The sequence below is a fragment of the Myiozetetes cayanensis genome, unplaced genomic scaffold, assembly GCF_022539395.1.
Source record: "Myiozetetes cayanensis isolate MyiCay16 unplaced genomic scaffold, myiCay2020 scf1, whole genome shotgun sequence".
Taxonomy (NCBI): Eukaryota; Metazoa; Chordata; class Aves; order Passeriformes; family Tyrannidae; genus Myiozetetes; species Myiozetetes cayanensis.
Genome location: NW_026086604.1, coordinates 98434291 through 98459178, shown reverse-complemented (window position 1 = coordinate 98459178; position 24888 = coordinate 98434291). Strand labels below are relative to the sequence as shown.

Sequence of the window (24888 nt, the reverse complement as noted above, 5' to 3'; positions counted from 1 at the left end):
TTTAAAATTAAACATTTTGACAATGCAAGTTGAAATTCAAAAGATGAAATCTAAATGTATACTAGCTAGCACAAATGCTGGAGAATTTTTCTTGAATTACTAGGCTTACCCTTAGCCTTATTTACAAACACCCACACTTACAACAGTTCCTTGGATGATTTTGTCTCCTAGCAATGGGCTGCTTTAAAGCTGTCTTAAGTCAAGCTCTGCAAGTAAAGCAATCTAGAGTTTTTCTCTCTGATTTCTACCCTCATTTCTCTAATGTGGAGATTGTCCTGACTGTGTAAGAAGAAAGACGAGATGTGATTTAATTACTCCATGGCTTTAATAACTCATCTGGGAACAGTGACAATTAATTGTACTGTACAGTTCATCAATCTTCACTAGATCCTGGATTTGAAAAAAGTAAAAAAAGTGTTCTCAGCAAGATAGGGTACATGAGCTTTTTCTTCTTCACATGATCATATCAGTGGTACCAGACAGCCCCAGCTCAAGTGATATTCCCCAATCATTACCGGAGGTAACAGTGATGGAGGTAGAGGAAAGGAAGTTGAGGGAAATACTTGACAGTTCACGATCTTCTGTTGTCCAGGCAAAGAAGCGGCAAAGAAAGGCACATTCAAATGAAAATTGGAAGGGAAGGCTGAATATTCTGAGTGTCGCTTTCAAGATATTACTTTGTAAAATGTGAGTGATGCCAGTTAAACATGTCAACAGAGGGAAAGTTTCTTGCGCTTTCTTTGTGAGACTCAACCATGTCTGAGACCTCACCATGTTTACACAAAATGGTCAGTACACCTTTTTTTTGTGAAGGTAACCAAGTGTATGCACATTGGGTAACTGATGCTTAAATACAGGCTTTCCAGTAGTCCCGTGAGAGACTCTAATTGCATAGCCTGAAAAAAACCTAAAACATTTTTGTGGTGCTTTTGAAGGACCCATTCTGAGAGGCTTCACTTTGCTCGGTTGTGGATATATATCTGATAAAAACAGACAGTTCCTGCTGTGGAGAGTTCATAATCTGAACAGTCAAAAGAGATACAGACACACAGATGGAGAAAGTCATAGAAGTGCTGGCTGCACAACACTTATGGAGATCTTGGTCTGTTCTATCTCCAGTCTTCTGTGCAGGCACAGACTAATACCAGTTGTTCCCTAGGACACGCATGTTTTGGAAATTCAGTTGCTAAAGACAGTCTAATCAGTAAATCATGACCACAATTGCATAGTGATGATACAGTCCATATAGTTTTACTCCTTGACCTTCAGGTGCCCAAACTGAAAGTTTCTGAATGATTCACTGTTGTAAATAGTCTTGTCAGCATTCAGTACCGTCGTATCTCAGGCACTCAGATGTCTATAGTGAGGTGTCTCTGAAGTATGACCTCTGACTAAGAGAACTTATTTTGGAATGGGGCCATCTACCTCTCTCATAAAATACCTGTCATAGTCCTACAGGTTATAAGACTGAAAGCATTTGGTGTTCTCCTCTAGAATTTAGAAAATTATGGTTGTGTTGGTTTGGCTGTGTTATCTTACCTTTTCGATCATCACTGATAGCCCCTTATTAAAAAATGTTAGTCTGTATAGCAATCAAGATGAGTCAGTGTTTGGCTATTGTTTCAGTATTGCTGTTCCAATTTTGGTACTCTTTGGCCTGGCTTCCTTATCTAACCAGTGAGAGAAGATGATCAGGTCTGTCCCAAGCAACTGCATGTATCACTGGGACTTAAGTTTTTTCAGTAAAGATTAGATGAATCACTTGAAAGTGAGAATTATTCACTGCTCTTCAAGATTCCCTGCAGTACTGGTTGTTGTAATGAAATAGAGAATTAAATTTGTTAGGTTCCATTTGGGTGCTTATGTTGCTTTAATCTTGAAAGATTAAATCAGACCAAAGAGTTGCAGAAGTAAATTGAAGATTGGATGCATTTATTATTATTATTATTACTGGATGGCAAAACAGTACCTTCTACAGAAAGCTATGGAAAAGATAGGTATTTAACTGGCATTAATCATCTGGATGATCTATAGTCAGTCATGTACATCCAAAGGTTGAGTTCTTCCATTTTGAGACAGGCTGGATTACAGTTTGGAGGTGTGATTTCACAGCCAATAATAAAAGGAGCCTAGACAACTAGAGTTAGGTGAGATGGATGCTACTTTATGGCTCTGACTGTATGAACTGGCATTTCTCATCTTCCACAGACTTAACTGCAACTGTGAGAGTTGCAGGGATAATTACCCCTCAGGTATTATCTTTCTTCTTCCTGAAGAGCGTTCAGGTGGACTTTAGGACTGTGTACTTCATCTATCACTGTTATGACCTGTTGTATCAAAGAAAAGGGAATGCTAACAACGTAAAGGGAAAAGCAAGAAGATCTTACAGGATCCCCACTGTTATGAATATCATGTGAAAGACACCCCCACCAGTTTTCCTGTGCTAGTTCAGGATTCGATGCTGAGAATGATGGGGTAGAGTTTCTGTTAAATTGAATGTGGTTTGGAGAGTGGCAGCCCTGTCAGAAGGGAGAAAGGGGTGAGGGAGAAAAGATTTCGTAAAAAGAACCTGAAGAAAGGAGCCCAAGCTCAGTGTGCTGCAATTGGACAGGGAACCTAGAGGGAAAAACAGGGAATCATCAGGAATGGGGCACAATGACTGGCATGCATGACTGAAGATTAAGAAAAAGACAGATTGAGAGAGAAGATGGGAACTACTGAACAAGGAGAGTCTTCCCACAAGGAATAGGACAAAGAGCTTAGATTTCATGGCTAACAGATACTGGCTGAAGAGAATGGGTCTGAGATGAGAGATTTGTGGAGTGCAGGGTTGGAATAGCAAATAGGATCGGGAGGAGAAGATAGTAATGGGGAAGAGGCAGCATTTTGAAAATAACAAGGTGAAAGATGGAACAGAAAAGTATATTTTAGTGGAAGAAGCAATAATTTTGTTCACACTAGAGCAAACTTCCTCTTTAAAGCCCAAGGTGGGATTCAGCATGCAAAATTTGCTCTTATCAGCAACTGTCTGTGAACCCTTGACATGCTGTCTGTCATCTTCTGCACTGAATATCTTGGGAAATGATAATTTACTAAGGTTACAAAGTGTTTTATTTGCTTTCAAAGGGTCAGTGGGTTGAATTAAAGGCACCCATTTCTGATGGCTGCCATGTTCAGTTTCCCATTTGCTCTCTTCTTTGTTGCCTGTTTTTTATACTCAATGAACCTACATGCAAAGCATTAAATTTAAGGAATATTACTTATATCACCAAATCAGGAATGCCAACATGTAAATCTCTGTGCCTCTGCATTATAATGCAGTCTTTAATTAAATGGTCACATGCATTCATCCCTAGTGTGGTGGCCTGAAGAAACAGATATGTGACTGTAATATTTCTCTCGCTCCCCTACTTTCTTATTTTATGATAGTCTGTCACTTCCTTGGCCAACGTTTGCTTCATTGACAGTGAGGTGAAGGTCTTGGTGATATAAATTTATGTATTTCATTAAAGTACATAATCAAGAAGACAAAATATTTCTCTGCTACCACACAAGGAGATGTTACAGACTGAACTCATCTTTTAGATAATAAAATATCTGCTAGTAAAGTGACTTTTTATAAATGACCCCAGAAGTGAGGAAATTTCAGTCACAACCACAAAAGTGCAAATATATAGGAACTTTTGAGGTGTCATTATTTACATCAAACCTAGAACTCGAAAACACAATCTGTATAAAGTAGAAATTATGCTAAATACTCCAAAAATGGGTTCTCAGGCTCTCTAGACTATGCACATAAAAGTAGGGACACCAAATGGGTAACCTCTGTTGATTGGCGATATACCATCTCTTCACCTTGCAGAACTGTTGTAAAATACATTTTGTTAATATTAATGAAGCACTCAGATATTGTGATGACTGTCAGGGAAAGCCCTTGAGGAAATTAATAATTCTATCTACAGAATGGTGCTTCAAGGAAGCACAGTACATGGAATGGAGGAGACACACATTGAACTCCGAGACAAGAACCAGGTAGTGGCAAACTGCTTATTAAACACATGTTGTCCACTCCATGTGCTGGATGAAGCTAGGGTCCTGCAGAAAAAAATGGCATGTTACTTTGTAGGCATCTTGAAGCAGGTGGTAGTACACATGTGAGCTTCTAACCGATGCTGCACGAGCAATCTTACTTTTGCCATGGGCAAGCCCACTCTTGTGGGCTTGATTTTACTTTCAAACTGTCCTTTTTCTTGTTTTGTTATTTATGTTCTAATAGCTCTGTGTGTGCATAGATGTGTAATGCTTCATAAAGAGTGCATGTTCATTTTGTGTTACACTTGTGGCAAAAATGCACACCTACTCTCAAGTCTTTACAAGTAAAACATTACAATTTGGGATGAAGGAGAATAAATTAATGACCTACTGCTGCAGAGCAGTTGCAGTGGTATAAGGGACTCTTGTGACTGGTGTTCCACAGATGAGTAGCTTCAAGAAAGAGTCCTAAGTGAATAAGTTTAAGATTTTTCTGTCCCTCTGTTCAGCCATATTGTTGACACTGTGTCGCCTAATGATTAGAAGCCTGCTTGCATTCCATTAAAATTTTAATTACTCCTCAGGAACAAGACCACTTGATGGACCATAGGTATTTTAATGGTTTAAGGTGCAATTTGTTCCCCTACTTCCTTTGGGAACACTGCCATTTTTCCCTGCTTCCACTGAAGTGAAGATCAGTTTTGTTGAGAAGTTGAAGAGAGGAGGCTTGAGGAGAGAGCCCTTTTGCTTTCTGATATACAAGTCTAACATTTCTACAGTCGTGCTCCTAGTCTATGAAGATGACTATGATCAGTCCTGGGCCACATTTTTAATTGTTTTTCTTTATTAAGGCTGTGCATGTATAGTGTTTTCAGTTTGTGACAGAATTTATGGTCAGCCTGGCAAAATAGTCTCTATAGTCCGTCTCCATCTTCATGCCTGCATATAGTTTCATGAGTGGTTGACAAACCCAAGGGGTTTATGAAAGCATTTCTGTGTATTCTCTTTCTCAGTGGTTGAGGAGGACTGTGGAAGATAGTTGCCTGGTCCTCCAAGAGAATACTCAATAACTTACAAGCACTATGGATGTCTGGGTCATCCATACATTGTTGAAGTCCACAGAACCACGTGTGATTCTTCTGTTGCATTCTGGTGCTGATTTGTCTTAAGATTTATCCTGGAAACTTGCTCTAAGTCACACCCCTAATCAGCAGCTCTGCTCAAAATGCAAAGCTGCTTGGAGTAGGAATGGATCTTCCTGGGAATTGCCTCCAGGGCATGGCTTTCTCTCTTGATTCTTTTGTGTCTAATAAGATGCTGACTCTGATCAAAGTTTTTTTTTCTGGTGGGATGCTTATTACACCTTGCCCCTTAATACTTTCTTGTATGATGCAGAGAAATCACTCTGCAACCTTGACGTGAGAGGCTTGGTAATACAGCATCTCTTCCACCTGACTGCTGCCTTTTTTTTTTTTTTTTCCCTGGTAGAAATCTAGTATAGAAACTCTTGCCTCATACAAAAATGGCTTAATCCAATCAGTTGGTTTGAAGGATATGTAGAGTAGATACCAAACTCCATTCTGCCTCCCCTTGATATTATTCATCCTTGTCTCCCTCAGAAATGAAGGAAAAGAAGATGTAGTATGGCAGGAGAGCCATCCCTCTAAGTACAGTTATAAACTACAGTGTGTTGCATCACAGCATCTGTCCTGGATCCTGGGTTTTGTCCTGTTAATATAAAACATTAACAGGGTATCAAAAATGCTAGGAATCCAAATTTGAGCACTTTTTCCCCCTTCCTTCCCTTCCTTCCTCTCTCCCTCCCTATCCTCTCTCCTTCCCTTTCTCCCCTTTCCTCCTTCCATTCCATTTACCCTGATGTTTATATTGGTACCTTGAGATGCATATGCCACACTAGTTGAAGCCATGATGTGTTACCATGGCTGAAGTTGTATGACACATTATGAGGTAACATGTTTGGAGGGTCTTGTGTAGACAAGTTCTTTTATTGGCATCTGTTTGTATAATTTATTTATGTACTTTTGTGTCCTTTTTTTTTTCAGTTAAATTGAGATAAACAGTAATTTTTATGTAAACCAAATGGCAGGGATGTTATACAGGCCATGATTTGTTTCAATGTGAAGAAATTGCTCTGGATGGAGATGTTAAAATTTATTGAAGGAAAAGAAAGAAATAGAAAGCTTCATGTGTTAGAAATGTGGACAGATAAATGGTGAAGATGCCAAGAAGTGAATTTGGATTCCTGCTGCTTTCTTGATTGGCAGGTAGTTGTAAAAACATACGGGGATACTGTGCTTTGAAAAGTCAGTGAGCAAATGCAGGCCATGGCAGAGAGCTCAGTTCAGCTGTTTCTGAAATTACATAGACAGCGCTGATTTGTGCCAGTTAGATTGCTGGTTCAAGGCTTTGGTTAATATCAAAAGTAGTGCATGTACTTTGATGTTAACACTCTTTAATGTCCAAGTTTACATCTTTGTTTCCGTGATTTTTGAAGATAAGACCCGAAAGAGAGGGAAGTATGTAGTTCAGTGCAGCTGACAGTGGTAACCTCACTGCTCTGGAAAAGATTTTTGTCTAGTCTTTAGAAAGGAGTTGCAACAAGCAAGCCCAATGTGTATTCTGCTGTGAGATGGCTGTGGACTGTCAGTCTTTTTGCCATGAAAAAACAACATTTTCTAATGGGAATTTCTTCTTTACAGCTAGGCAGTTTTGATGTTACAATTCTGGTGCATCTAAAAAGGCTAATTGAATTTTATAGGACAAATGTGTTAAATCTCATATCCTCTGATGGGAGATATGTTAATAAAACAAATGGTTGACAACATTGTCGCGAATAACTGTAGAGGAATCTAAAGGTATTTAGAATACAAGTTGTCTTCTAGTTTTCATGTTTACAAGACTTGTGGTAAAACTGGTATGAACATTGAGATTAGAATAAAAGTATTATTCTCAATCTGATGAATCTGGGAGCATGATATGAGAGATATCTATATTATAGTTTCAAAAGGTTATTGTTTCTCTATAGAGGAAAAAATTAATTTTTCTTGGTGCCAGCAAGATGGACCTTCTGTTCTGCATTGGGGAAGAAAGAATATGGTTGCTCTTTGGAAAAAAGTTTCTTCAGCCATTGAGCAACCTGTAGAGATGCTGGCCCCGGGCAGGTGGGGCTCGTTAGCCCTTAAAGGCAACCCACCTACGTCCTAAGGACCTCACTGCCACCGTCCAAGCTCGCTTGGCCCCGGCAGATGAACCTTAGGATTAAAGGGTGGGCTCAGTTCCGCGCACACTGTGTCTCACCTAAAAAATCCAATGCGCAGGCTGGAAGGTGTAAAGACCTTCCCCGGATCTTCGCTCGCGAAGACTGGCCATTATTTAGAGATGCTGGTAAATGAAGTCCACTGCTGTTATTCACTTTTTTTTTCATGAAGCTTATTGAAAGCCATGATTCAGCACTTGAGATAGTTAAGTTATGAAGAGAGGGAAGCAGTGTGTTTTGGATGAGATTTCTCTTCTGCTGATAGAATAGCAGCAGGGCTGGTTGGGGTAGGCATTTTGAATTCAGGGCAATAACAACTTACAGGTTGATTAGTTTCTTTTCTTCTATGTGTTTTTAATTTTTCTTTCTTTTTTTCTCTTCCCTTTGCAGGGACATGGTGAATAGTTATTAGTCAACAGTTATGTATTTGTGGACAAGTTGTGCAAGTTGTGGACAACCATTTTACGTAATAGAAGTGGGAGGCACACTGTTTTTCAGAAGTGGAACATTTAGTATACAGGGTGATCTGTAGGGCAGCTTTGGGCTGACTTTCAACATATTCTGCCTTCAAATTTAAGTGGACGTTTCTGTGCATAAATCAAATGGCCCTTGAATCTTTTAGTGATGCTGTGCTTATCTACTGTATAAAAATCCTTTTCTCTTATGAAATCAGTTATCAGTGTTTTATGCATTTGGTGAGTGAAGAAGACAAAATTTTGAGAAGAGAAGTGGCCTATGGAACATGAGGGTGAGATCTGAGGAGCAGAAAGATCTTCAAGTCCAGAGTTTGCTATGAATTCTCCCACTCTCCCACATCAGCTTTACCTTTGCAGAAACTTGGAAGTTCAGTCCCTCATGACAGTAGTGTGTGAAATGCTTGTGGAAATTAAGTTTTCCTTTAAAAAATGTTCTGGTTCTTTTTCTTTGTTTTTCAAAAGGAAATTAGTTTTGTTTCTTTTTGCCTTACTTTTGTTTAGTGCGTCGCACCTTTTTATCATACCAAATTTATTAGCAGAATTGGAGGAAGATGTTTTCCAGTTTTGATTCTGTCATGACTAGTATGCTTAGAAGTAGTTAGAATTCTTAGTGATATATTTAAGAGGCAGTCCTACTTTGTTTTTTAAAAATAAAAAGAAAAAACAGCAAAACTTACTAATTCTCTTGTTGGAATACTTTCTGTATTGGAATGATTCTTTTTTTCACTGACTACAGTTGGAATCCAACTACAGTTCTGCAGCACACAGAAGTGACTATACTCCTGGACATTATGCAGTGACTTTTTTTTTTTTTTAATTGATTTTGTTTTGAAGGTGATTTCTTTTCCCTTTCCCAACCTCCTTTCCATACAAATCATGTTTATTTAATGTGGTTTTGGGGATGAAAGTTAGTTTATTTTTCTCTGAAATGAATGTTGCCTGAAAATCTAGGTAACCAAGAACAAGAAGAAGGAAAAGATAATAAGTAAACATTGAAATCTCCTTTTGCCAGATTGTGCATAGATGAAGCCAGCAAAACATGATTAACCATTTAAGAATGCTCTTTTTGAGCTGCCATGGCTAATGTAGTAGAAAGAGAGTGCTGTTTTAAATTGCTCTGATGCTTTCTTTCTGAACATAGTAGTGTTTTTCTAACTTGGCTATCTTTATGATCTCAGGTGTCCATTACTTAATGATAAATGGAAATATATAATATTGCTTAAGACAGTTAAAAGCACTTAAGTATGTGTATGTGGCTGATGAGTAAAAGCTTGCAGCCAATATTCCACTGTCTTTTAAAATCTGTTACACAGCATTAAGGTTAGAAAGACAAATGCAGAAATAACCAAAAAAGTGAAGTCTGAAAATCAGTTTTGGTCATCCCTAAAACACAACAGAAAACATTAACCATCAGCTTGTTTTGATCCATAAAGTGGTCTGGTTGGCAAGCAGGTCCTCTCCCTATGGGGTGGTGTTCAAACCTGGAAAAAGCTGGTGTGTCTCAGGCTTTCTTGCCTCATCTCAAATGTAGCAGGCAAGCCTGGTGGACCCTACCAGAGGCTAGAAACCCTGACCAGAAGTGTGCAGTGGAAGTGAAGAAGGGAGAAGAGGCACTGACAAGTGAGCTGGTGAGCAGTAGTCGGTTGTCTTAGCTCTCCAACTCCGTGTACCACGAGCCTTGTCTCCAAAGCTTTTAAGAGCATTCTTACCCCTAGATGAGGGGAGTGGAGACCATGTTATCAAAAGTTTGGTCTATCCTTTCCTTCCAGGCTCTCCAATCTCCAGCTCTCCTTGCCCACCCACATGCACCCACCCTACTTGCTTGTGCCTGGTAGTGGTATTTTTGATGACTCACTATGTGAGGTCATGTTGTAGTGTGCACCTCTGCCAGAGCTTGCACATCCTCTTTAGTGGAGAAAATTGAGAAGAAAGTGAGCAGAGGGGGGTAAAAAGCAGTTTGGTCTTTGGGAAGGTCAAAAACTTCTCAAGGCGAGTTTTTTCTTTTGTAGGGAGTGTCTCCAGGCAGGGAAGACAGCCTCTGAACTTTAACAATTATAGGTAAACAAATGAGGTCAGATTTGGGGTTCTCGGAGTACCATATTCCTGGCAGAGAGGCAGTGTTGATAAAAGGAATATTCCACAATATATGTGGATTAGGAGCTCTGCTGTTTTAAACTAATGCCCTAATGTCCAGATCATTCAAAGCATCAGGTCATTTGGTGTACAGGGGTAGAGAGTTTTCTGGGCCAGTTTTTTTCTTTGTTTGAAAACATCCTTTGCTGTAAACCTTATGTTTGTTTTGTAGGATTCTTCTGAATTACTTAGACTACTGATAAGGAATGTGAAAAGTCTCATTTCTAGGTTCAGGTATCCAACCTACCTGTGTGGACATTTATGTGCAGACATCATGTATCACACAGAGCCCCACATGCAATTGGTTGGATTTTATGGAATGTGAGGTGGAGCTGAACTTGTGGGTGTCTGGAAGCAAACTTGGGGATGTAGAAACACATACATATATGCACAGGGAGATGTATATGGCATTTAAAATTTGCCCTGAGATCTTGATGAAATAATTTTCCACAACTGAGATTGCAGCCACTGTAAATCAGGGCTGGATAACCCATAACATATTTTTAAACAACTGGTATGCTTCTGAGGCCAGAAGTACAGGGATATAGTGGACACATTGACTCTTACTGCAACTGTGCAAAAGGATGCAGCAATAAGTAAATTTTGCAACTAAATAGGTGATATCTGCCATCTAAACTGAAGGGTTGCGTGGATTGTTGCAAACAACTTAGTGATTTGCTAATGATTTCATTTAGCTGTTTGCACCCACCCAAGGAAAAAGGGAAGAAATACCAATTCTGTTTGTATGCAACACTATAAGTAATTTTTTTCTGTCAAGGCCAAGGTGACTGCACTGAAGATGTTGCAAAGGAAGATGGTGCACCAAAGAGTTTATCACTCCTCTTTCACTCTTTTGTGGCTTTTAAGCATGGCTAATGGAATTTATATCAGGCTACAAACAGCTTTAAGGCTTGATGTTTGCTGCTGGCTTGGTAGAAAGTGACAGCACAGAATATGTCCCCCAGTGTCTGAGCGAAATGAGGCAGTTACCCTCAGATAGGCATAAACGTGCTATTAGATGGTTAAGAAATATATCCCCCCCCCAAACCCTCCTGGGAATTTATTGTAGTGCCTTTGAAGTAACTAATTAGCCTGCTCAAAGTAAGCAGTGACTAACAGTCTAATAACTGGCTAATGGAAGGAACTTCATAATGTTTTCAAATCAGGATCCTTTTGAGAGTTTTGCAATAGGCTGAGGAGATTTTTCCTTCTGAGAAATGGCTGCCAATAGTCAGATGCTCATGTCTGTCATTGTCTTTAAGTTATATTTGAGTTTCTTGTCTCTTTGAAGAGGTTAGATGTTGGAGAATGGCAATGGTCTTGGAGATACTCTGAAAGTGCAAAACTTGAGTTTTAGTCCTGATCAGCAGACTTTGAGTAAATGTTCTAGTCTGATGAGGCTGTTGGACAGTAGTTTGCCATCTCTGAATGTGCTGAATTTTATAAGGTAGAACAGTATTTTGAAAGGAGGAATGATAAGGTAAGGCAAGGTTTTTCTAGAGATTTCTTTTTCTCATGTGAGTTTTCCAACACTTAAGTAGCAAAATCAAAACATAAAATTTATTATATCAAGAAAGGGAAATGCTTTTGCCAGCCTTCTAGTTCTTCAAATTTAAAAGGAGAAATCAGACACTACATGTTAATTTTGCTAATTAATTCTACCATCAAATGTCTTCTGCATTAAGGTTTTCTTTTTTTCTTGTCCATTGGAACTACAAAGAACTTGTAATACTAAGAGGTCCTTTCTCATCAAGCTAGTGACACAGCATTTCCATGTGCTAACAAACACCTCCAATGCATTTTTCAGGCACAGACTATTTGTGCCCAATGGTTGGAGCCTTTCTGATGCTGGACACGAATCCATGTTGCTCTACTTGCACAAATAGTTTCACTGAATCCCTGGGATTACAGTGTGAGTAAAGCAAGTAGAATTTGGGCCTTGTAGGCCCCATGAAGGTAAACTTAAAAGCTCGCCACCTGCTTGGTACCTAGGTGCAGGGTTTAGTGTTTCTCCTGCCGCAATCAATGTCGTCACTAACACCTAAACCAGAGTGCTGGGGGCTGCGCTCGCCAGTGGTGTTAAGTATCACTGCAATAATCCACTGTCTGCCATGGGAGAAACACGTAGCCCTGAACTTGGGAAGGGAGAAAATGGTTTTCAGCTGTTTTGGTTTAAATTGTTTGTTTTTGTTATTTTAAAGCCTGGGTGGAAATGGGCTGGGAGAAGGCTTGTTTAGGAGTGAGGCTCCCACTTCTTTGGAGGCTGACCTTGCGAGTTGCTGAGAATTAGTCCCTCCATTAGCTTCCCAGAGAGTCTCAGCCCTGCAGGCTGGGGCTGCGGCTGGGCATTGCAGGGGTTCAAGCTTCACGTCTCAGCTGGCTGGTGGTTCAGCTGGGCAGCTCGAGGCAAACTTGGCCAACAGGATACTGTGGAAATCTGGTTCACAGCAAGCAGCTTCAACAGCTTTTTCTGAAGTCATTGAAGACAGTGGGATGGCTCAAGTGTCAGGTCAGTAACTTCAGGAATATACCCAAATGTTTCTCCCTTTCTTTCCCCATATCCTGCATGATCAGCAAGATGTAGGATCATGTGTAAGGCAGCCCAGCTCTGCCTCCTGTCCTCCTTGTCCATCTTCTGAGATTGAGAGTCCTGGGACTGACAAAGAGGTTTCCTCAGCATCCTGTGCATTCTTTTGCAAGTAGTTGTGTGCGCAGCTACCTCTTGTGTTTCCTAACTAGGTATTTTTAGCATTGCCCTATAGATCTGATTCTGGGGTTTAAGGATGCAGACTCTCAGTTAAATCCAGTAGGTGTTCGCTTGTATGAGACTTGAAAGGTAGTTTTATTTTACATGATTTCAAATAAGTCTGTTTAACTTAAGCCAGTTGGTTTTAGTTGGGAGCAGGTGGGGAGGCAGCAAGCAGTGTAAACTCATCTGGATAGTTGAAAAATTAAGACACTGCTACTAACAAGTCTATCTCTGATTTAGGGGTCTGAAAAAGTTTACCTGAGCCTTTTAAGCTGCTTCATACCATTCTCAAGTTCCCCAGCAGTCTTGGGGAAGGGTTATGCACACAGTTGGAAAAGGCTGCGAGCGACGTTCTGCTGGTAGCAGTGTATTGCTGGTTTAGTGTTGGGGCAGTGTGGGCTCTGTACAGGCCCAGTCTCTTCTCATCCAGGTCAGTGGGAGCTCTACCACTGATCCAGAGGAGTGCATGATCAGGCTCTGTTTCTGAAGTCATAGGCATTTTATCAATGCAATGTGTTCCATCTTCCTCTGTACTTCTGAAAACAGGACTGAACTAAATTGTGCAGTAGATGCAGCAAAAATGAATGTATGTTGCAGTTGAGGAAAATAAGGGAGAGTGTGAAGAGTATTAAGTAGGTTTTTGTGGGGTCCTCTGTCTGCTTCGTTGATAACTCCTTTTTCTTCCAGTGAAAGTTAAAGATGAGAACAAAAGAATATAACAGGTTTTTCAAAACAAACAAACAAAACAAAAAAGGAGCTGTGTGTTCATATTCCAAAGGTCACAAATTAGTTCTTGGAAAATACTATACATATGATAATGGAAAAATAACTAAGCTGAAAATGCATTTCAAGTGGGAATATAAAACTATACGTTTTCAGTGGTGAGCTCAGATAATGTGTTATTTATAAACACAAAAGTCTTGTATAAGGTATGCTTAAGCATTGCAAATAAAGTGAGTACAGTACTTGTTATCTAACAGATTTTTTAGCCTCTCATGTGATTGGAGTCTATTTTTAAAACCAATTATGAGCATTGTGCTTCATATCTGTGTTACTGTTTCCAGAGTGCGTACTTCTTGTGCAGTTTCTCCAAATGCAGGAAAATAACAAACTTGGGACCAAGAGTGCCCAATTCAAACTACTGTACCCACCCAAAACAAAATTTCAGTTACCACATGCACTGTTTTCAAAGGCAGACACAATCCTTCTGATCTACTTCCTCCTACTTTGCTCTTAAGGTGGCCAGAGAGTAATGATCAGCGTATGTATGCAAGAAGGTGCAGATACAGGTGTCCTAATGAGCCTGGCAGTTGCTCTATTGCATCGTTTCAAGGAAAAAAATATCAAGCATCAAAAACTTAGGCTTTCTGAAACATGAAGGGAATTGCTTTATTACTTAGGTATCTGCTCTATTAAGAATGTAAATAATCAATCTCTTTTACATTCCATCTTCCCCCTTCCTTCTGACTCACAGCAACCTAAAATGCTACTTTTCTGGGAAAGACTGATATTCTGACTTCAGTTTTGTAATTTAATGATGGAGAGTTTCCTTAGTAAACCAAATTTAGAGTACTAGAATGCTTATCTTATATCCAGACCTTGAACATAAAAGGCATTTTATACCAGCAATTGTTCATTTAATGAGCAATTGCAGAGTGCAGGACGGTTAAGGGATTGAGCTATATGCACCATTATTGCAAGAAGTATTCTGAAATACCAGAAATAGGACGTAAGCTCTGATCAGGGGGACTGTGAGCACAATTACCTTCTTTTCAAATCCTTCTGTGACACTGCGGGAGGAAAAAGGACTTTGAAACTTGAAAGGAAAGAGCTTGCTTTCAACCTCAAAAGCTAGGAGGAAAGGGCTCTGAAATTTGCTCAGTATTCCCAATTCACCATTAGCCTGTTTCTTCCTTTAGCCTCAAGGCATTCTCCGCTTTTTGAAAAGATGTTAAGAAATTCAGTCACAATAGAGAGCCTAGTTTTGAACATGTTTCACTCGGTCCATTGAGGTCTGGTCTTCAGCCTTTGTGTGGGGTGAATTGAGCTGAGCAGCAATCTGGTTGGGGAGAGGTGAATGAGCAGTCTCTGTGCAGTCACAAATTCTGGCAAAGAAAAGATTACCCTTTCCTTTATTTTACAATATGCATTCCTGTACAATCCTGCTAGTGGCAATATGCAGAGTCGAGCTTGTGCTTAGGTCAATATGGAGCACTTGGTTTATAGCAACTCTTGTTAAGTTTGTCTTGTAATTGAAGCTGCTGTTGACCTTGCTTGGAGACCATTTGTAAAACCGTTTATTTAGCATAAACTGAAATAATAAACCCTCCTTCTCTTAGGCCGATTGTGATAGGGTGACATTAGTTTGATTTAATGATTAGCTGCCTGACCCCTCAGCTAGAGAGAGCTGCTTGAATAGGGAGAGTTCACTAGGAAGCACACAGGAAGAATACTAATGAGCTTGTTAAATTTAGCATGGCACCAACCACTTTTAATTCCTCTAATGGGAGAAGCACTGCCTCTGAGAGAGAGGGAGGGAGATGGGGAGAGGGGGGGAAAGGGAGAGAGAGGAAAAGAGGGAGGAATGCCCATGTCCTGGTAGCCAGAGAATTTTGGTAAGAGAAGAGGAGAGCTTAGAGGGACCGTCAGCCAGGGTCTCTTGGACTGAGTTGTAAGTACCTTGTCTTTTCTCTTACCCAGCCTAAGTGTGTTGGCAGATCACTCGTGAGATAGTATAATGCTCTCTGCAAGTTGCATGCAGAAATGTGGTGATGAAACTTAATACATAAACAGATTTAACTGATTTGGTGTTGTGTTGTTTAAGCAGGGGTGTCTCTGAAGTGTGTTGGGACTGATTTTTAGTGTGGTGTATCAATAGATTTCAACTTTTTTTTAGTTGCTGACTTTAAGGGGTTTAAAGTAAAATAGTTTCTACTTTGTCTCGGTTTGTGACAAAAAAAAACCCCAAACAAAACAAAAAAGTCAACCAGAAACCCAAAAAAAGCCCAACAAGAAATTCAACCGGGAAAGAAATTTATATGGATTTTTTTCATTAGGTTTTGGTTTGTCCTGAATTTTCTAACTTTCTGGGTAAATTAGCTGAGCAATCAAAAATACATTTATTCAGGGATGCTGTTCAGTGTGAGTTTCTTGAAAAAGCTTTTCCATTCAGTGAGGTGCTCCATAGTACTCAGCAGTTCTAATAAAAATGGCTTCTGATTAAAATAGCAGGACTAAATAAGGTATTTCTCAGTGGATGGGAGAATCCTGGATTAATGTGATCATTCTAGACTGGGCATTTCTAACGCATGTCTCTGGCTACCGGCTTGTTAAGTCAGAGTAAGGGTATACATCAAGAAAGAAAATGTAGATTGCTCTTGGGGCATGATTATTTTTTTCTTTTCTTATTTAACCTTTCTCTCTTACACCCATGAAAGGTGGGATGAATTATACTGGAGTTGGTGGGCTCCCACCATTGGGAATCGGGTGGAGATGAACTTTGGCATTTGTGTCTCTGCACATTTTAGTAAATCAAATGTTTCTTTTGACCCTAAAGCTGGCCCCGCTTCTAAAACATGAGCAGAGCAGTAACAGAACAGTTCTCGTGTATTTGGCTGTAAAGCCCCTTTGGCAGATGCTGCTGGAGAAGTGGGCTGTTTGCTTACATTTTTGTTATAGAATCCCACTTGTTGCCATGGTGGACAGTGTGTTCTGTCAATAATTTGGCCTAGTCCGTCTTGCCCACACTTACTCTTGAAACTTTATTGAACGGTTCAGCTGAACCAGAACAAGATTAGACAGCTTTCCCCTTTTGGCACTCTGGAGTGGCTCGCCTGCCGTGAGAGTAGGCAGCGTTTCTGCAAGACGAGTTTCCCGCTCTGCGCCGGGGGAGCTCCTGCAAACCTCTGGCTGTTAGTGTCCTGGAGCGTGGGTGCTGTCAAATTTCTCATCTACCCCCTATCAAAAGCAGCTCAGTGGCATGGAGCATGAAGTAAATGCTTAGCGAACTGTTTGGTCAATGAATATGCCTTACTATTGCGAAAATGCCATCATGTGTAGTTGAACACTTCTGGGGGAATTTCTGCGTGGCAGACAATGCACAGAAACTTTCGACCCGTAACAGCACATGGCGGTAACTTCGTAATGGGGAGAAAGATGGGTGATGCAGTAAGAAAAGTACTGTTTTTTTGTGGTTTGGTTTTTTTTGTTTTGTTTTGTTCGTTTGTTTGTTTTGGTTTTTTTTTCCTCAAGTAACCAAAAAAGGAGAAAGCTTTTTAAAAGAAATTGTATTTTTCCTTTAGTTTCTAAGTTACTGAAAAGGAGGTTTTGAATTTCATTCAGCAATTTGAAAAATCAGACTTTTCCATAGTAGTCACTAGTACCTTGATTCATGACACATGCATGTTTTGAGAAGGAAAGTATAAAAGTGGAGCCTGCAGACAGACATCAGCTTCTTGTTGTATACTAGGATGGCAGTTTTAACAAATATTATCTTTATATGGAAGAGTAAAAGAACTGAAATCCTTTCTGATCATCTGAGTGATTATACAGCCCCACAAATCACCCTAGCTTTCTTCTTTCCGAACTGTTTTAGCACACGTTAAGTTGCTCTGCTTAAGGATCTGTCAGAATTTCAAATGGAATGTAATCCCCTATTTTTATAGGAGTTTACATCTCATCAGTGAAAGTTCACTCTAGGTTGAAATTTAACATAAAAGACTCTGGCTAAAGAGAAACCTGATGGAAAATATGACTTTGGGGTGATTTATATTTTATTTTTTTAGTTATACAAGCAGGTTTCTAAAAACCTCCTATAACTTTTAAAGTTTTAGACCCCCTTTTGCAGTTCTGTAACTAAAACCAGCTTCGGTGTAAAAAGTTGAAACCTTAAACCCTGTTAATCCAGAGCAGGGACCAGTGCCTGTGCATATTAATAAAAAGCAGAGAAGGGCAAAGGGTTTAAACTCTGTAATGTTGTTGTCTATTTCCATTAACTATTTCTCCTCAGACCCAACCCTGGAAATTCTCTGTATCGAGAATTACTGCTGGTTGTAAAAAGAATTCTGTCCCTGGAAGATGCTGATAAGTCAGCAGACCCTGGTTGCTGTAATACGTGGAGATAGAAAAATAATTAAGCGCTCAATAGGCTACTCTGCTGGGTTTTCATGTTGTTGCTACTTGGGGGGGAGAGAGAGCAGGGAGAAAACCAGTGAGCAATGCATTTAAAGCAATGGTTTAGCTAGTTTATATGTATAATGACCAAAATTCAAGTCCAGGTGTCCATAAGGACAGAACCTGTTTCCAATCTAATTTGTACAAACGCACATAGGTTAAGTTTCTCCAGTATCAGGCTTGCTGAAAGTAGTCACCTAGTGAATTGCTGGCTGGTGCTTTTGCTGTGTGAACAAGTACACCAGAGCTAGATGCAAGTGAAAACTTAGCCCTGACTTCAAATCTCTGACAGCTGAAGTGCAATCTTGGCACTGATGTCAATCATCCTCCCTTGCATGCAGGTTGTAGAGTAAGAGCACTTAAGTTTTATTTCCCAAGGGTGTTTTCATTTCCTTTTTTGGTTACCATTGTTGCGCCCAGTGTTTAATAATTTGAGATTCCTTGTGTACTTCTAGAACTGCAGAGCAACTTTGAAACAAAGTGTTTTTATCAGTACTCCTTCAAGATGTGCTGGTATACACTCACATGTGCAGTGTAGTACAGTGAAGAAGGCTGTATCTAGAGCATTGGTATCAGCCAAGGATTCAGCAATCAATCATGCTTGTTTAGAGGAATTTCTGTGTTTTAAACCGATAATGAAACTGAAGGAGGGCATTTACATTAGAGACTTGTGTACCTGACAAAACCCCTCTGCCACATGGCATGTGTGAAATGCACCTGGGAACATGCGTCTAGCTTTTGAGGAATGTAACTACTTTATCAGGTTTTTGAAGGGTGTGTGCTTTTTAAATTATTATTATTAATTTTTATTAATTTTAACCCTGGGGGTTAAAATTCATGTGGGTGCAGAGGGTTGGTTTAGCACCCAGTCCTGGAGCTGCCTGCACCTAAGGCAGGTGGAGCCATGATCAGGAGGCTCTTTTCCCATCTCAAGTGGTACCATAGGCCTAGAGGCTTACTCTAAACTAGGATTTGGGTTTGACCCTCCTAGTTATTATTATTCCCTCTGCCCTTTTTCCTTTCCCCTTGTTAATTAGGAATTTGAGGGTTTGTCTGTGTGGATATGGGAAAAAGATGTGGGGGGAGTGTACCCCACCACCCTGCATGGGCACTCATACGGTGACATTATCAGAGCAGGTGGCCTTTTTGTGCCTGCCTGATGCTGCTGGGGCTGTATCTTGAGCAACTGTATGCATTTCATTGTTGCCCACCTTAGTTCTGATCACCACCAACCTCCCTGCAAGGCTTCAGCCCCTCACCCAGGCAAAGCCCCAGGGACCTGGAGCTGGGCTGCAGAGCGGCAGTGGGTGGCTGAGTGTGATTTAGGCCCAGCTGGCGGGGTTTATCTTCTCCTCTGTGTGACAAATCATTTCTTGACTCCCCATCAGGGAGCCTGAGCTCCCAGCCTCCTTGTCCCAGAGGCAGGGAAACAGCAAGCCTGTGTCTGTTCCTGCACAATTGATGGTCCCGTTGGTAGGAGCATCAGTGCATGGGTGACTGTGATCTACTGCTCCGCCGCTGCCGGCTCCAAACCGGCAGGCGTCCCCAGGCCATCCCTCACAGCCATACAGGCACCTCCTGTCACAAACTTACACCGGGAGGAGGAGGGCGGCGGGGGGAGAACTTTTCTTTATTGTATTTGCTATAAATGGGCTAAAAGTGTGTGTCTCTCTTTTTTCTTCCCTTCTCTCTTTCTTCTCCCTCGTTTTTTTGCAGAGGATGAAAGTCCTGGGCAGACCTATCACAGAGAGAGAAGGAACGCGATCACAATGCAGCCGCAGGGTGGGCAAGGCCTCGGCAAGATCAGTGAAGAGCCTTCCACGTCGAGTGAGGAAAGGGCCTCATTAATCAAGAAGGAGATCCATGGATCTATATCGCACCTTCCCGAACCTTCTGTACCTTACCGCGGGACGCTCTTTACCATGGACCCCCGAAACGGTTACATGGACCCTCATTACCGTGAGTATTGATTGCTGCTTCATTCGGCGATGCAAAGTTAGAAGGCTGTCAAATTGAATGTAACTTTATTTGTCGCTTTGCATCATCTCCAGGGAGAACTGCTTTGTCTGGGGGGAGCGGTGTCTGTAGTAAATGCAATCTCTTTTTCCTGAAGTTAAAAGCCAGGGTGCAGTTGCATTGCAGCTAGAAATTATCGCAGGCCTCTGCAAAGCAACTTCCACAGGACATCTCATCTGTTGCTAATCCTCCTCAGCCATCCAGGGTTGCGTTTGCTCCACCTCCTTAATACACGAAGAAAAAGGGCCTCGTTAAAGAAAGCACAGAGGGAAAATGAAACAGGCCTTAAAAATCCCTCTTTTAAAACAATGTTAAAATATGGTATTGGGAGGAGGAAGAACTGTGCCTTGTACAATGAGAATGTGGGGGATTGGAAGGCTTATGACTGTGCTTTAGGAGTTCTTGTTTTGTTTTGGAGGGTTTTTTAGACATTCACAAGTGTGTTTGAGAATGCAGGCTGATGGAGTGGTTTTGCAATTTTCCTTCCCAGCTACAGTTCCCTGAAGTTGTAAGGGGGAGGAAAAAAGGCAAATGGTTTCAACTTCTGAATTCCTGCTCAGGCATTAATAAAAAAGTAAGAAATTAACTGACACTTGAACACAGATGTGGAATGGATTTCTCCACAGGCAAAGTATGAGGGAGTTGAGCAATTTTTTTCATCTGTTTCTAGTTTACAAAAAAAGAGGGAAAAAAAAATCATTTAGTTGTGTAGTAATGAAGTATATCTTGAGGTGTCAAGGCTTGTGCCTTTTGATTATAGATTTATCACCCAGCCAGGATACAGGTTTGCCATTTAACCTTGCAGTCTCCAATTCCAGATGATAGGCTTAAGACCCACAAAGAGAGAGAGAGGCCAGTCTGTGTTGATTTTTTTTTTTTTTAAACATCATTCAGAAATTTTAGTGTTTTAAGGCAAAAGGTCATTAGCCAGACGACTGATTAGTGAGGACAGCTGATTAGTGCCTGTTTTTTTGCTAAAGAAAGTGCCAGGGATAAAAGCTAATTTTATCCCTTCATTAGTTGGGCTAGCAGCAAAGGGGAATGTTCACTCATCAGGGTGCAGATCAAAGTATGTCTTGCACAACCTAAAGTCTCACCAATCTCCTTCTTAAAAAAAAGAGCCTGATTGTTAATAAGGATGGAGGTATTATGAGAAAACGAACACTTGTTGTCCTTGTAGTATAGATCAGTATTTAGGGGAAAAGTTTGCCATTAAGCTTTTGAGCTCTTTTTCAGTGTAGGTAGTTGGTTTTTGTGCACCCTCCGCCTCCTGTTCTCTTATACAGACCTGCTCAAACCCTCTGGGGGAGTTACTCATCTTTCTGTTGAGGAGGATGTGCTGCAGCAGATTCCCCTGCCAGAGGGGCATGAATGTGAAGTGCAAATGGCCACTCAAGAGCAGCAGTGCATAGAAATATTAGCTTGTGGGTTGGAGGCACCATTCACAGCTTAATGGTTAACAAACTCCTAAATCTGACATAAAAACAAACAGACAAGTATTATCGTGGAAGCAAAATAGCTTTTCTGTTTGTAGGCAGTACAGCTGGAGAGAGATGAAATGTGTGACAAAAACAATCCCCAAACAAACAACAGACCTTATGCTGAATTTAGTGGTGACGATTTCCATTTTGACCCTCTGACCAACTGTCAGCTCACCCCTTAAATCTTGTTTAAAATATTATTGATACCACTGAAGGTTCACACAGAAGAAAACAGGCTAGTTGGTCTGAATGTGTCTGAGCGGTTTGCATTTAGTTTATTTTGTTTTATTTTCTCAAATTCACCTTTTGACAAGAGTTGTCAAGATTTATGGAAGCTGCTGTGTCATTATTGTGACCAATATCAGTTATAACTAGCTACAACATTAGTGCTTGCTGGTTAGGCTGAGTGGACTACTAGAAAAACATTGATGTCAGAAGCTGAGAGAACACCAGAAGTTAGCCAGCATACAACAGCAGAGAAACAGGAGATAAGTTAATTTTAGATGAGCAACATGATCTTAAAGCGAAAATCTAAGTCAGAAAACATCAAATGGACAGACCTGCTTCCCCGCTGCTGAAGTGAGTTGTGCATTTGTATTCACTGATTTATAAAGTCCCTCAAGCTATTAGTGCCATATAAAGAGCCATAATGCTTTTATTTACCTTTAATAGCTATGATACAGAGAGACAACTAAAGAGACAAATGTCTAGTTAGATTTATAGGAAAGCAGACAGTCTTACTGAAATTTTCATAGTGGTTGTATCATTTATATATGTAAGACATGCTTTCATCCAAGTTGTGACTGTATTCAGACTGACACTTTTAGTGGTCCATATGAAAAAGGCTGAATAATGTAAACATATCCAAGTCCCACGGTCGCAACAGGTAAAGAACCAGCAAAGCTATTGTTTCTTTTCTTAGTTTCTTGCTAGTTTTGCTGGGCATATGGATAGAAAATACTGTTTTAATTCAACATAGTCAGATATGTAAACATTCATAGTAATTTCTTAGTTTCCCTGTGGTCGGAAAATACAGACTTTTCAAGATGCCTAATTTGTGCTTCTATTTATACCCACTTTGTATTTAAAAGTGTGGGCAGGCTTCCCGTAACACAGGAAAAGGCAAAATAATTTTTTGAAGAAGGACATCTGCATATTTTTACGGCAAAAAAAGAAAAAGAGCATTTAAGTAAATTCTGTGTGGAAGGCATGTCCCTTCCAGGAGCTGCAGTTAATAGAAACAACTTGAGTGCTTTGCATTTCTATATGTAAAAATACATGTGTCTCTGTGCATTGCAGGATTTATTTGTTGATTTAATTTTTTTTCTAATTAAAATGAATGATGTTGTAAATGTTGGTAATAATAGTTACCGTAAAAGTGGAATAAATACCTCATTGAGAGGGAGTTTGCTCCCCTGCAGAGTGTGGGTGGGGATAATGGTTGAGTTTCAAGTGAACTAGCTTTTCAAACGGCTGGGATGAAACATGCTATGGAGCTGGCGGCCCTTCTGCACTGCCAGAGAGCCCCTCAACCATTTAGCAACTGAGAATGTGAGTGCAGTCTCATTCTCAGCTCACAGTCTTCTATCCTCCTGCAGATAAAAGGGAAAATACAGGGCTAAATCAAAAGTTTTTCTCTTCTGTCTTTTTTGTTACATATTTCTGAACCACTATTTAAACACTGCTCACAAAGTGCGGGGTGGGGAGGTATTTTTGTTTGTTTAATTTTTTAAAAACTTCTTTCATTTAAAAAGCTTTAGGGACAATGACAGAAATGCTGGAGTTTCCCATCGTATGTTGCACCTTTCTTTAATGAGGAGAGGAGGGTTACTGGCCTTAATAACAATGTTTCTTAAATGGATTTTAACCCTTGTGTTTCTCAAACACTAATTCCAGAGGTAGTCTGAGCCCCTTGTTAATGTAAATTCTGTCTGTAGAGGTGGGGCTGAGGCAGGGGAGATGGGGATAGAAACTTGCCTTTGTTATTCTCTTCCACAGTTTTAATTTTCATGCGGATTTATGGCAGTGCTAAGACTCTCTGTCTCACAAGTCATTCCTCATGGAAAAAATGAATCATTCCTGATGTAAACACTTTGATTTAAAACATACTGTTGATATTCTTCCCTGGGTTTCACAGCTCATATGAAAGAATTGTTAGTACCTAATTAGCAAAGCCTGAAGAACTATTTCAAGTAAAAAGCAGTGAGAGTTCACTTGGCTCTGATCTAAAAATTTATATATACAGGAATGTATGGCCCTGGCAGCAATCTCTTTCTGGTAAATTGCTTCACCTCAAAGAGGTTGCACAGGAACTCACTTCTTTCTATTTTTTTTTCCTTTCTTCCCCTTTTTCTTTTCTTTTTCCTGCTACTCCTTACCAGGGATTCATTTTGCTGGTTTTTGAAGCTTCTGTATCTATCTGGGGAAGTGGGAACTGCTTATTGCACATTTCATAGGATTAGCCCTCCAAAGGTTTTGATTGCCCTCAGTTCCACTGACTGTGCTTGGACTTCCACTTTGTGAGGATTGGGCCTCGCATAAATGAGTTATATTAGCCAATGTTAATGTCATCTCAAAATCTATTTGCAACATGAACAAGAGACTTTAGCAAGGAAAACACAGTGCTGGATTGCTAGGTGCACTTGCTCATTTACCGTGTTTTAATTTCTGTTGACAAGAATTCCTTTTCCTTCATCTGCCCATAGGAAAGGAAGAGTGAGGGTGCGGAAAAGAAAAGGGGAATTGGATTCTGTTTCTTCAAATGCAAACTGGTAATTGGAAATACTGTCTTAAAATGCAATACTTAGAAAGCAATGACTTTACATGGCATTGAGGCTTGAACCGCAATGGTCAGCTATATGTGGTGCATTGGACTAGTTTCCCGGAGTCTCTGGGTGACAGGAGCCTGGGACAGCTTTTTATAGAGAGTTTCTCCCCAGCCTGGTTGGACAGTGAAAGGAGAGTGTCAGTGAAGAATCTTTGTAAAGATTTAGGGCCAGGGTCTTTAAGTACATTTAAGTGCTCTTCAATTTCAAAGTGAGTTTGGCCTCTTAAATACCTCTGAAAATCTGGGTCCTACTTCTTCAACTCTTTCTGCAGCATTTTGGAAGGGGGAGGCTTAAGCACTCTAGTAACAAAACTTTCTACTGACAGTGATTTATGGGGTGTTTTCCAAATGTTATCAGGGAGGGGTAGTTGGAAAAAGTAAAATCTAAAGCTTTTAATAAAACTCACAGGCAAAAAAGCCTCTAGTATGAAAGTGAATGTCAGATTACTGGTGTCAGCTGAGCAACTAAGTGTAGGTCTTTAAGAAAATTAGCATGTTTGCAAAAACATTTTTGGGATTAAAAGTCTAAAATGTAATAGTATCTTTCAATAGTCTCCAACAAAAAATGTTACTGTTCTCAAATTCAAACTTATGGTCAGAGGCAACTTCAGTGTGAAATTTAGGAAGGTGCTGTAGACCTTGTAAGCTTAGCAGCTTATAAATTGAAATACCGTCTCCAAGATGCCTCCCAGGCTGTGTTTGGGAAGTTCAGCTCATTACAAGTA

General features: G+C 40.2%; 2 protein-coding genes across 2 annotated transcripts in view; both read left to right on the top strand.

The window, feature by feature from the left end:
• Positions 1-24888, top strand: part of EGFR (epidermal growth factor receptor) — a 1326436-nt gene that overhangs the window by 1070169 nt on the left and 231379 nt on the right. The gene's annotated exons all lie outside the window — the stretch shown is intronic.
• GLI3 (GLI family zinc finger 3) overlaps positions 1-24888 on the top strand; it is a 192396-nt gene that overhangs the window by 32608 nt on the left and 134900 nt on the right. The window contains 1 exon segment of the mRNA XM_050330191.1: positions 19556-19798. Coding sequence (XP_050186148.1) covers positions 19556-19798 — 243 coding nt within the window.